Here is a 14,572-nt window from a genome sequence, read left to right on the forward strand (position 1 = left end):
AGGTCAAATCAGTTATATGCACATTAATTTACAAGTTTATTTCATAGTTACTTAAACTTTCTACTTAAGATTGTTACGAAAGGCATTGACTCATATCCTCATGGCTTTCTTTCTATTGGAGAATATCTTTTTTGAAGCGAATTTTACCTGGCTAATATTTCATTTAAAACACTCAACATCTTACTTTCCTTATAGTTTGGGAATGACTATAAAATTCATCAGTTTCAATAAGAATGACTTAGTTAAAATCATATATGGTTAATAAGATCATATTTATAGACAGAATTTACTTTTTTTTAATTTAAAAGCTTAAGATAAAAATATACTTAAGGTTGAATAACTGTTTGCTTTCATACTCTTTGAGGATTAGTTTCAGTTCAAATAAACAATTTTTAACTGAAATAAAGTTTTTAATCACCGCAGAAAAATCTTTAGCTCTAGTATTTCTACCCCAGTCTACTTCATGCTCAGCATTTTCAGATGAAGAGATAGAGGCAAGGGAATGCTAAGGTAAAGGTTCCTAGTTATCTCTAGTTAGTGTCGGAGTTGATTTTAACCCAAAGCCACTCTGACTCTAAAGATCATAATGCTGACCAAAACAAATAGCCCAACATAAACAAAGACTGATATTTTACAAATTTGCCAAAAGAGCATAGCATTTGCCACTACTAAACTAGAGTTAAATGGGCCAGGACAGCTTTTGGGAAGCTTAGTTATTTGTTGGGGAACATGTGCTTGCTAAACCGAGGGGTGACCAGCCAAAGGCAGAGCTTGGTAGACAAGCTCTTTAGAGACCCTGAACTTCATGGGAGCAATGATGAATGCAACAAGACCACAAAGGGTCTGGTAGGAAGAGCCAACCCAGGAATAAGAGCTTTAAATGAAAGATCTGTGTGTGATCCATGGGCAGAGCAGATGCGGGATAATACGCATTATAATTATGTTATACAGGGGAAAAAAAAAAAAAAAAACCACTTTGTCACAGATTTACAGACTAAGTAATCAGCAAGATAATTGAAGCTACACTCTTTCATCTCCTTATTGATGATATTTCCAGGTACCAGTAATTGAGGGCCCGCTTTGCACCGTGGTAGGAGATTATTTTATAGAACAACTTACTGAATTCTCACAAAAATTCTGTGAAAGATGCAAGAAACCCGAGGCCTAGACAGCTGAAGCAACTTGCCTGGGGATGTTAAGGATCAAGAAGAGGAACCAGGATGAAAATTCAAATACAAATCTTATTTAGAAAATTATAGAAACATTTTTAAATATACAAAATCTGCAAAGTAAGAGACTCTGGTGCACACATCCCCGAGCTTCAACAAGGGTCAACTAATGCCAGTATTTTTCTATGTATCTCTACCCATCTTCCCCCTTCCATTTAATTTCAAAGCAAATTCCAGATGTCATGTCATTTTATCCAAAAATATATCAGTATGTTTCTCTGAAAGATTAAAGCACTTAATTAATACAATCATAATCAGATCACATCTAAAATTTAATATTATTTCATAATATCAAATATTCAGTGTGCACATTTTCAATCATCTCACAAGTATTAGAAACGCTTTGTGTTACAGTTTGTGTGAATTAGGATCCAAATGAAGTACATATATTGCAATCATTTAAATAGCTTTTAAGTCTCTTTTAAACTATACATTTGGAAAACTAATATTTTTTTACTTTTCCTTACAGTTTATCTGTTGAAGAAATTGGGATTCTGTTGAATTGATTTCTTTTTTTTTAAGTTTTTATTTTAACTCTAGTTTGTTACTATACAAAGTTATATTAGTTTCAGATGAACAATATAGTACTTCAACATTTCCATACACCACCCTGTGCTCATCAAAACAAGTGCACTCCTTAATCCCCATCTCCTGTTTCATCCATTCCCCCATCCTCTTCCCTTCTGGTAACCATCAGTTTATTTTCTATAATTAAGAGCGTGTTTTTTTGGGGGGGTGCCTGGGTGGCTCAGTTGGTTAAGCGACTGCCTTCGGCTCAGGTCGTGATCCTGGAGTCCCGGGATCGAGTCCCGCATCGGGCTCCCTGCTCGGCAGGGAGTCTGCTTCTCCCTCTGACCCTACCCCTCTTGTGCACTCTCCCTCTCACCCTCTCTCTCAAATAAATAAAATCTTTTTAAAAATTAATTAATTAATTAATTTTTGGGGAACAGCAGGACTGGTTCCTCTTCTTGATCCTTAATTAATTAATTAGTTAATTTCTTAAAAAAAGAATTTGTTTCTTTATTTGTCTCTCTCTCCTTTTTTTTCCCTTTTACTTGTTTGTTTCTTAAATTCCACTTAAGAGTGAAATCATTTATTTGTCTTTCTCTGACTGACTTATTTCACGTAGCATTACACTCTCTAGCTCCATCCATTTCATTTCAAATGGCAAGATTTCATTCTTTTTTATGGCTATAATATTCCATTATATCTATATCTATATAGATACAGATATCACATCTCCTTTATCCATTCACTAATCGGTGGACACTTGGGCTGCTTCCATAGCTTGGCTATTGTAAATATTGCTACTATAAACATGGGGGTGGGTGTATCCCTTTGAATTTGTGTTCTTGTGTTCTTTGGGTAAATACCCAGTAGTGTGATTGTTGGATCATAAGGTAGTTCCATTTTTAATTTTTTGAGGAATCTCCAGCCTGTCTTCCACATTGGCTGCGCCAGTTTGTATTCCCACCAACAGGGCAAGAAGGTTCTTTATTCTCCACATCCTCACCAATGCCTGTTGTTTCTTGTGTTGTTGATTTTGACGGTGGTAAGGTGATATCTCATGGTTTTGATTTGCATTTACCTGATGATGAGTGATGTTGAGAATCTTTTCATATATCTGTTGGCAATCTGGATGTCTTCTTTGGAGAAATGTCTGTTTAATATATTCTGTCCATTTTTCTTTCTTTCTTTCTTTCTTTCTTTCTTTCTTTCTTTCTTTCTTTCTTTATTATTTTTTAAAGATTTTATTTATTTATTTGACAGAGAGAGACACAGTGAGAGAGGAGCACAAGCAGGGGAGAGGCAGGCTTCCCGCCGAGTGGGGAGCCCGATGCAGGGCTCGATCCCAGGACCCTGGGATCATGATCTGAGCCGAAGGCAGACGCTTAACGACTGAGCCACCCAGGCGCCCCAATTCTGCCCATTTTTAAATTAGCATTGTTGAACCCATTTCTTTAGCAGACTTAGGCATGTACCTTGGACTATTTCTTCTAAATTGGGAGTTACATCTAGAGGCTTAATCAGATTCAATATTCATTATTTGCTTGATTGTTTTTGACAGTACTTATCCATAAATGAAGGTCTGTTTCTCCATGCAAGGGTTTATAATTGAAAATATATGTCATACTGAGAAACTGTACCATTGGATCAGTTACCATGTGGGACAGGAAGGATAGTATCCTTCAGACACATGTAGCCAAAAGTTCCTCACAAATATGTCAAAGACACAGAAGAAATTGAGAGAAATTTTCAGATGCAGATAATGGGCATATTTGATGGTAGCATTCATTCCTAAAATGTTTCTGGCCAACCAAGAATCAGAGAGAAAATTGTGATTATTATAGCCACTTGTATTCTAGCACTTCCGAGGTAAAGTAAGAACCATTATGAAAGCAGGATGTGAAGAGGTGATTGTAACAAAACATAGCAGAAAAGATCTTGAAGCCATGACCATGAACTTTTCACCATGGGACAGCAGGACAGACTATGTTTATAAATGAATCAATCAAAAAGCTACCTTTATGTGTAAAGTGGTAAGATCACAGCTGTCATGAAATACAGTCATTTGTCCCTGCTTTTCCAGAACTTACAGAAAAGAAAGAAAACTAAAGTGAAGGACAATACCTCATGAGTTTATATACAAACAGGAGTTGGGGGGGGGTCACTGTTATCTGGTGTGGTTAGGACAAATATTTTAGAGGAGAGGGGTAAAGGGGTTGTTAGAACACTTTTAGGGGTTGTTAGAATGAAGCTAGAAGGATATGAGTGGATGGAATATTCCATAAAACAGAAATTATAGGAACAAAAACAAATAGTTAAGAATAAGCACAGTATGTTCAAGGAACAGTATAGATCAGCATCTTTAAAAAAATACACACAGTGTTGGGCGCCTGGGTGGCTCAGTTGGTTAAGCGACTGCCTTCGGCTCAGGTCATGATCCTGGAGTCCCGGGATCAAGTCCCACATCGGGCTCCCTGCTTGTCAGGGAGTCTGCTTCTCCCTCTGACCCTCCTCCCTCTCATGCTCTCTCTCTCAAATAAATAAATAAAATCTTTAAAAAAATAATAATAAACTAAAATAAAAAAATAAAAAATAAAAAAATACACACAGTGTTTACATGTATATATGGCATGTTGGATAGTTCTAGAGTGAGGTCTCATACCATCTTGTTCTTGGTTTAGTTTAAACATGAGACACCTTAGATAAGTCATATAATTTCACTTGATTTCTGTTTCTTTACCTATAAAAGGGAGTATTGGACTAGTTTAGAAATTCTTTAATTTCTGGGACAAGTGAAATTGAATATTGAACAAGTCAATTTCTTATAAGGTCCAAACCAAATTCAACAAAATGACAACAACCTGCCATCTGCTTATTATAATTGTTTTTAAGAAGGTATATTTAGAACAGAAGCAGAAGCTAGTTTCAGAAATGTGTGTATTCATGTATGTGAATATGTATGTATGTGTAATTTATATTAAAACTAATTTGATTGCACTCATTTTTTTTCTAATTTTGGTATAGACTGATAAGAACCTTATCATAGAGTCTATCTGATCAGCGTTTGGGAGTCATAGACTAGCTGTTTCTTAATAGTCCTTCCCTTTGTGACATTCTAAGAACTCATAACTAGGATAAAGTCCCTGTTATACTCTGTCTATAGTTGTTGAGAAAGCTAGTTGACACCCCAATGCCCTGGCTAGACCTTAAATGTAACAGTATGTTATTGCATTTGATGTCAGAATAAAGTTTTAATAAAAATTCTAATATGTAAACTCCCTGAAATGGATACAAATTTACTAGTAATGCAGAGAAGATGGTAGGGTTATGATTTTAATCATTAAAATGACTTTCTAAGCACTAAAATGCAAAGATCACAAGCTTAAAGATATTTTTATGCCAAATCTTCAGAAAAAATAATGTATACAATTCACCCCAAGAAGTTCCTAAAATTCTAGGAAGACAGCATAATCAAAATTGTTAGCCAAGTAGATATATAATTTTTTCCTCTCCACATCTGAAATTTATCTGCACTTTGGCTTTGAACAAATGTTAAGAGAGTCGCTATGATTTAAGTTCAGTAATGTAAAAATGTAAGCATAAGTGGAAATTAAAACTTTGACAAAAAGCCCACGGAGTAATAATGAAATGTAGGCAGTTAACTTTTTTTCCAAATGAAAGGAAATGTGTCTTTTCTTGGTTGGAGAACACTAATTATCAAAGATTTGGCAGAAGTCTGCCACTCCTAATTGCATGAAATTATCAAACTGACATTTCTGAAAATGGCAGTGATTGTGACTACATAATGCAGTTAAATATTCTCCTACAAGATAGCTGTTTATCACTAAAAACACTTCAGTCTTGTCATTTCTCTGTGAACTGTTTCTGTAGTAAGTTCTTGGAATATACTTATGTATGTTTAGGATCACATGTATTTCGATATTTAAATTTATAATAATAGTTGATCTCTGAATTGGGTACTAGATTTTTTTTTTCCCACTATCAACAGAGCCATGTGAGTAAAAAAGTATTTGCAGAGAACTTAGAAGGTAGGTGATCTCAGATACGCTTTCTGTAATTTTCATGGAAGACAGGAAGATAGCACGATAACTACCATGATAATTTAACAGTATATGCATATATGCATAAGGTTCAAAATTGGAAAGACATCTTCCCAACGTAGCAATTATATTACCTGTTGCAATTTTCTTTTTAATTGAAAACTATAGATTGAATTATATTTTCTACGGGGATGCGGGCAATTTCTGTTTTTGTCCTGCTCTATTCCCAGGGCCTGATAAATTGTTGGTGTCTAGGAGGTATTCCATAAGGCTTTGTTGAATGAAAATGAAAGAATTCAAGTTTCAGGTACGATGGAGAGGTTGAAAAACCTTTCTGATTTATGTTATGCAATCTCAAATATAGAAAAGATCACATGAATTTGAATCAATAGAATAGAAAATTTCTACTTAACATCCTACATCAATATGAAACAAAGCCAATGGAAGAGAGAGAGTCATTTTAAATGTAATCTGTGGCAATGTTGGGTTAGGTCAAACGGGCCTTTGATGATTTGGCTAAAGCTGTTCTCTACTAAATGGTATATTTATGTAGAAAGGTATAGATTTAGAAATCACTTGCACTCAACCCTTATCAAAGGAATTATTTTCTAAAGCAAGAACAATGAGGTAAAACCCTAATGTGCCCTGAGAAACTTGAGCCACTCCCTTACAAAATATAAATTTTAGTTTTACACAGAGAAGTAATTACATGGGGAAAATAATGTAGTCAGTGTATAATTTAAAAAATATATATAACATTTGACTTCTTTGGAAAGGATAAAGCAGATATTTTAAACTACAGCTGATATAATTCCTAGAAGAAGAAAAAATATGGTAGTGGTAAAACTTTCATTGCAACATTGATTTTTTGTGAACACATCCTTTGTGATCCTGTGGTCCTGTGCCCCTTTTACTGACTGCACATTGCTTTTACTCTCACACAAGGTCTGGAACAAGTGCCCAAAGATCTTCCCCCTGACACTACACTGCTGGACTTGCAAAACAACAAAATAACCGAAATCAAAGATGGGGACTTCAAGAACCTGAAGAACCTTCATGTAAGAGTTCTTTGTTTGTTTGTTTGTTTGTTTGTTTGTTTTTGAGTTGTAACAAGATCTGACTCACAGGATTTTTCAAAACAAAACTTAGGTAAGGCCAAGATTACTATATGGTAATAAATAAGCACGGAAGCATTTATTAAATTCTTTATTTAGGAGGTAAGAGGGGAGCAAAACATCATACTCATTAATCCCTAAAAAATCAGCCAATCTTCTTACATATACCCCATATATCTTTGGTCTTTGCATCCTAAAAAGTACTTTATATCTTAATCTTCTCTTACGTCATGAATAAAAGTCTTTATTTTCCTAGTTAGAGGGTACTTCAATATTGGAACAAAATACAAAATGGGTTACTGATCTTAGTATTATTTTATTTCTTTTTTTTTTTTTAAAGATTTTATTTATTTATTTGACAGAGAGAGACACAGCGAGAGAGGGAACACAAGCAGGGGGAGTGGGAGAGGGAGAAGCAGGCTTCCCGCAGAGCAGGGAGCCCGATGCGGGACTCGATCCCAGGACCTCGGGACCATGACCTGAGCCAAAGGCAGTCGCTTAACCAACTGAGCCACCCAGGCGCCCAGTATTATTTTATTTCTTTTGTCTTCTTTCATTAGTTTTCTAAGAGGTGTCAGTGTAATAAAGCCTCCAAGATTGGCATCAAGAGAAAAAGGGATAACCATCCATATTTTACTTAGTAAATATAATTCTATCTTCATATCTATATATCTATATCTTGCTTTGTATTTAGGACAATGCATGCTGCATTCTTATCTGTATCTGTGCTTTGATTGTGATTTTTACTTACCTCTACTCTATTATGATGTCACACATCCAGTCTACCAGACAGGATTCCAGCAGAAAATTGGTGACACTCTCAAAAGCGTTCACAGAGAAGGCTTTACTGAAGGGATGATTTACAGAGGGATATAGGAACCAACAAAGCATTATGAAACACCCAAGCCCACCTTGAAAAAGGCAGGGAGCTATAGTCCTACCTCCTTATTTCCTGTCAGCGTCTCCTCTGACTGAACCTAACTGGGGGCCGGGGATCAAGGTCATCTGGGTGAAGCAGTCCCAAGAGTTTATCTTCCCAGGACATAGAAGAAGATCACATAGAACAAAGAATGAGTAGAACTATAGTTGGAAGAGGGTGTGTTATAAATGGAGGATGACCAACCCAATCAAATAGGGTTTGGCTTTGCTAAGGCCTTCTGTAAGAGTAAATGCATTGTCTTTTCAGGTAGGGCATCAGAATCCCTATAAACTGTATTCTCTAGTCCAGCTCTCTACTTGTGAGATAAATAGAATGTAGTTTCCCCTCAGAATATCATTCCACATTTAGTATAAATAAGCCGGCCTTCAATGTCAAAAATAAATACTACAAGTCTCATTGTCTCTGTATTCTACTCTGGTAGACCACGCCTGAAGTATTAAGTCTGGTCCTGGGCAAGACATTTTAAGAAGGGCGTTAACCTTTGAGTATCCTCAGAATGATCATCATGAGGATAAAGAATTTGGAAATCATGTCTTATAGGCACAGTTGACAGAGATGTGGATGCCCAAATTGAGTGAAAAAGGTCATGACTGATGTATTTGAAGTGCCACGCTGGAAAAGAGAAATTGAATTTACTTACTTTAACTACAAGATGACAGAATTGTCCTCTTGACAATTGAGTGGAAATTTTAGGGAAGCAGAGTTTTGCTCAGCATTAAAAATAACAATGCATAGCATTAGAATTTTCAGAAAACAATGGAGAGAATTGCTTAGTTGTGAGTGACTTATATGTAGAGATAAATTTACAGCTTCTTATGATGAATATCATAGAAATACATTTTTAAGGTTGGGAGCATATTATTCTCACATCCATTTAGTTCTTGCAGCCATTATAGAAAATAATTGAAGGGATGTATAGTAAGAATTGGCAATACATATAAATATAAAAATAATTCATCTGGCTGCTATGTATTAGAATAAGAAATATAGATTCAAGGGAAATAATGTAAAACTGGTGATCATATGTTATAGAGTTAATATAATCAGGACAAGATTTAGTTATCAACTTTCTGACAGCTAGGATGAGAAAAACAATAAACACCCATTAGGAGACAATGTACCATATTTTTAGAAGGTTGCAAAGATTTTTCCTTAAGATTTTAAGATTCTCTGTGGAACAATTAATATAAACAAAAGCAGCATATAAAATTTATTGAAGTGTCCAACAATAGAAGCCCAGTGTGATGTAAGTAGTGAATGCTATGGGCACCAAGAAAGAGACAAGTCAGACATATCCTACATCAGGTTACCAGTTAGTATTTGAGAGAATATGGGACAAAGGGTCTTAGAGGATTAGCAGAATTTTGAAAGGAAGAGAAGAAAAGAGTGTTTTCTCTACAAAAGGAAAGGACAGGCAGAAGAAAATAAACAGATATAGGAATTGGCTAGAGTGAAAGACACGGGCTAGAAAAAGTGAGGATAAGGCTTGAGATAGAGATCTCAAATCTTGAACCAAAGGGATCCATCTCCACTGATAGGATGCCAGGCCTGAGCCCCAATTCATGTTTTCTCTGCCTTCAGAGTGTTTTCACTGGGAGTAAGCCAATGGTGATACCTACAAGGCTTGCCAATGACTATTTAAACTATGATTGGATATGTTAAAAGATTAATTAAGAAAAGATTATTATTATTTTCAATGAACTAAAATTTAAAACTTCATTTTATTTTTATAAGTTTACCCTAAAGCTATTTTTTCTTCTGTTTTTTAATTTTATTTTATTATGTTAGTCACCATACATTACATCATTAGTTTTTGATATAGTGTTCCATGATTCATCATTTGCGTATAACACCCAGTGATCCATTCAATACGTGCCTCTTTAATACCCACCACCAGGCTAACCCATCCCCCACACTCCTCCCCTCTAGAACCCTCAGTTTGTTTCTCAGAGCCCATAGTCTCTCATGGTTCATCCTCCCCTCGATTTCCCCCCCTTCATTTTTCCCTTCCTACTATTTTCTTCTTCTTCTTCTTCTTCTTTTTTTTTTTTTTTAACATATAACGTATTATTTGTTTCGGGTACAGGTCTGTGATTCATCAGTCTTACACAATTCACAGCGCTCACCATAGCACATACCCTCCCCAGTGTCTATCACCCAGCCACCCCATCCCTCCCACCCCCCTCCACCCCAGCAACCCTCAGTTTGTTTCCTGAGATTAAGTCTCTTATGGCTTGTCTCCCTCTCTGGTTTCATCTTGTTTCATTTTTTCTTCCCTTCCCCTATGCTCCTCTGTCTTGTTTTAAATTCCTCATATCAGTGAGATCATATGATACTTGTCTTTCTCTGATTGACTTATTTTGTAAAGCTATTTTTTTAAGGAAGGAAAATTCGCTTACTCTAATCCTAACTTTCTGTATTTTTAAGTATAAGCTGAATAATTTATTTAAACTCTTCATAGCCTTAAATAAGAGATATCTGGTTTCTGTGACACTCTCATTAAATCTGGCATTTGTAATAATATGTTCTTTCTTTTCCATGTTTCCTTCTCAATATGTTTTAGGCAACTCCCATCTTGGCAATCTCTTTCTTTCTACTTCAAAGTATACATTGAAGAGAGGAAGAATTTATTAGAGCTTCCAACTGTTCAGAGGATGTTAAACTGCTATTTTTCTCTTACTCTTTCATTCATGATCGTTTCTACCCTTGTTATTATGCAAATAAACATTATAATTTCAGCCAGGAAAGCCACACTTGAATGAAAAAGAAGATGAGAAATGAAACTTTAGCAAAGACTAAAATAGAAAGGATTTAACAGAAAGTTTCCTCTTTTCTCAATAATTTTATCAATTTAGACTGTGTGTCTCATAATGAGTAGTACATGCTGTGCAAGAGTAGTTTTATACTTTTTTTTTAAAGATTTTATTTATTTATTTGAGAGAGAGAGAATGAGAGACAGAGAGCATGAGAGGGAGGAGGGTCAGAGGGAAAAGCAGACTCCCTGCCAAGCAGGGAGCCCGATGCGGGACTCGATCCCAGGACTCCAGGATCATGACCTGAGCCGAAAGCAGTCGCTTAACCAACTGAGCCACCCAGGCGCCCGCTAGTAGTTTTATACTTATATGTAACAGAAAAACACAATTATCCCATGAAATAATGGAAAATTAAGTATTATAATGTCAACATTTAATATCTTTCCTTTGAATTCATGCTTAAAAAATCTAGTCAGGAAGGTTTTTTTTGTTAACTAAAAATAAAATATTGTCAAAGATTTAATAATAGCAAACACTTGTTTAGCAATTACTATATAGTAGGCTTAATACCTATATACACTCACTTATTTAATTCTTAGAACCATTCTTTTGAGGTAGACACTCTTGATAACCCCTTTATACAGAAGAGGACACTCAGGTACAGAGACATTACTTGTTTATAGTTTCTTGTTCATAGTCACACAGCAAATAAGAGCCAAATCTTGAGGTCAAAATTCAGGAGCATTGTGAATTGAGTCCATTAATTGCCGATAAATATGATAGTAACCATACCACCCCTTAAAACAATACCTGATAGAGTGTAAACCCTACATAAATGGCTTTGGAGAAAACTGTACATAATATTAAGTCAGGTTTCAACATGTTTTTCTTCCAATTTTATTGAAATATAATTGCCATACAGCACTGTGTAAGTTTAAGGTGTACAGCATAATGACTTTGTATATTGCAAAATGATCACCACAATAAGTTTAGTTAACATCCATAATCTCCTCTCTCTCTATATATATATGAAAAGAAAAAAATGTATTTTTCCTTGTGAGGAGAACTTTTAGGGCTGACTCTCTCAGCAGCCTTCAAATATGCTATCCACAGAGTTGGCTATGGTCATCATGTTGTACGTTACCTCTCCTGTCCTTATATACCTTATAAGGGGAAGTTTGTTCCTTTCGATCACCTTCTTGGATGAAGGTGGTGAAAATGCTTTTATTCCTACTTCCATTCCATTTCCATTGCCAGTTGCTTTTTTCATCACCTCTCCGCTGCCTCCCAGGCTAGATTCCTTTTTCTTTAGTTACCAAAGAAGTAGGTAGGGCTGATTTTTGAGGCTATGCTTCAATTTTATTTTAAGTGGTGCTCAAGGCATTTCCTGCCCCCAAGCAACAAGTTCTCTACTCCTCTGACTTCTCTCACCTCTTGGCAAAGTCATGATAAACCAATTCTGCTTGTCTTTTACCTTTTCTTTTCTTTTTTTCTATTTTTACTTTTATGTGCATTTATTTGGGGCAGAATTTACTCCCAGGCCATAAATTTTTGTTTCTTCAGTTTCTTCTGGGATATCTTTTTCCTCTGTGCAACCTGCTCTTCTGGTTTAAGACCAATCTGCTTTTTCAGCAAGGATCATCTCAGTGCAGCAGGAAGAGCTCCCGTAGGGAGGGCTTCATCGGCCATGAGCCCTGTCAGTTCAATCCTGCATCTTGGGAGCTTTGTTCACCGGGATGTGCTCAATGGCCAGAGAATCTACATCTAAACTCTTAAGTTCTGCATGACTCTCTGCATTTTTAAGCATGTGCAGTAAGAATTCAGCACTATTTTGGGGCCACCTGTGTCCAGCCTGACTGTTTGGCCCTGGGCACACCTACCAACTGAATGGCTCACGTGGCTTCTGCAAAGTGACATCCTTCAGACCCTTGGTGGCTTTTCTGATATGCATACCCTTGATGGCTTGGGCAGTTTCATGTGTGTTCTTAAAGTGAACACAAAGATTTGAACGGCTTGATTTGCATGATTTTGTAGGATTTTCTGGGTCAAGTGAATAGCGAACCATTTTCAGAGATCCCCTTGGGTTGCTTACGGGAAGAGCTTTCTCCTTTTCATCAGCTGATCTCCTGAGGCATTCTCCCAGGCGTTCACCTTTGACTCTTTCTCTGGTTTAGTTGGCCTAAAGAGGAATTAGATTTTGTTTTTGTTTGTCCCATCTCAACATCTTGTCATGGCCTGTTACAATTCTAAGTGTGCTTTCTTTAATACATATCACTGTGTATGGAACTAACATCAACCATCTTTAAGCAATACTGTATATACACAAATAACTTTTTTTCACCTGTGGATTTTTTTTAAGGTGGTTTTATTACAGAAGGGGGACAGGACCCGGAGCAGAAAGAGCTGCCTCACCTGTGGGTCTGTTTTCTGTGAAGTTCTAATCCATATAGCTCTTAAGATTTTACCTCGTTATGACTAAAATTTGCGTAGTTTATTTATGTTTCAAATGTATTTTAATTTGAAAGCAGGAACGTTTTCCATTGGACTGAAACTTTCAACCTTAATTCCAAAACACACTAGTAGTTTTGAAAGGCAATGCCTTTTGAAAGGCACTTTGCAAAGAAGTCTATATACATTATCATGTACCCCCTGTAGGTGCTATTATTATTCCCACTGTACTGAAGAAATAATTGTAGCAAATGTCATACTACCCCCAAAACTTAACAGCAGATACTACTATGGCATGCTCACAGGTAGAGGCATCATCTAGTTATTATCTAGTAAAAAAAAAAAAAAAAAAAGCAATATTTTATTAGCTGAAATGGCTGATCCTTCATAATAGGTTTCATATTTAACGTAAAATAAGCAGATTTTTCAGACCATGTTAAATGCATTTAATGATATCAAGCTTTCAGAGTTTTTTTCCATAGATGGCCATAGAAGATCTTCTCTTTCTTCATAATTAAGCATCTGCCATTTGGGGTGTCTTTCAATGACACAAGTCCTCTCGAACCTCTCCTCTAGTGCTTGCTTTTACTAATTTCCTGGACATTTCGCTCATTAATATTAATTTCCTATGACTTTAACCCTCATGAGATTTTTAATTTTCTGTAATATTCATTGGAATTTCCTGGGATTTTGTTTTAATCAACCCATCATCTTTTAGGATTAGCTGAAAGATTGTTACTTATAAGAAGTTTTAGTTAGTCAAATAATGTGAACTACATGAGCATATACATGGGTCAACTAACTGGCTGTTACCTTCAGAAAGTATTCCTGCATTTCTGACACTGGAAGTTCTCATTTTTTAATTTTTTGTCCCTATGCCTTTTCATATATGCACATAAGTGCACTACAATTGAAAAAAAGGTTTCTTAGACCTTGAACAAATGATCCTGAATTCCTTAGGATTAATTGATAAGAAGGCTTAGAATAATAATAAGTGTGGTTCTACAGACATACATATCATTGGAAGAGAATGAGGTGTCCAAAAATAAGTTTAGCAATAGCTATATGTATACCAGTAATGAATGAGAAGTAATTTTCTATATTAGAAGAATGCAGAAACAAAAATTTAAGAATTACTAAAAATATTAGCATATTTAGCTACATAAAACCTTTGTATGTAAAAAGGACAAAAACAGAAGAAAAATGTATTTAAGGCTCTGCATTTCATTTTAACTACATCTTTATTTTCTGTAAACCAACTATTAAAATATATTAAAATTTAATAAAATGAGAAGTATTGTGATCAGGTAGTCCTTTCTCTCCAAAAAATAACAGTAAATAGTAGCAGAATGAAAGGAAATTAATTTAACCTTTCAAGTGACAAAGAGATGCAAAGAAATTACAATGAGCTGCAACATGTTGTACTAATTTGACAAACTTTTTGAAAAAAATATATCTCAATTTATAAGGCTGCAAGAAAGCAAGAAAATTTTACTCTCTTGCATTGCCGATGGTAGTA

General features: G+C 35.5%; 1 protein-coding gene across 2 annotated transcripts in view; it reads left to right on the forward strand.

Moving 5' to 3' along the window:
* Positions 1 to 14,572, forward strand: part of DCN (decorin) — a 43,396-nt gene that overhangs the window by 11,970 nt on the left and 16,854 nt on the right. For both annotated transcript variants that reach the window (XM_045872866.1, XM_045872865.2), the window contains exon 3: positions 6,743 to 6,855. In XM_045872866.1, the coding sequence (XP_045728822.1) occupies positions 6,743 to 6,855 (113 nt within the window). The remainder of the gene's footprint in view (positions 1 to 6,742; positions 6,856 to 14,572) is intronic.

This window comes from Mirounga angustirostris, unplaced genomic scaffold, assembly GCF_029215605.1.
Source record: "Mirounga angustirostris isolate CCGP_5_RB_7025 unplaced genomic scaffold, mMirAng1.0.hap1 SCAF_5, whole genome shotgun sequence".
NCBI lineage: Eukaryota > Metazoa > Chordata > Mammalia > Carnivora > Phocidae > Mirounga > Mirounga angustirostris.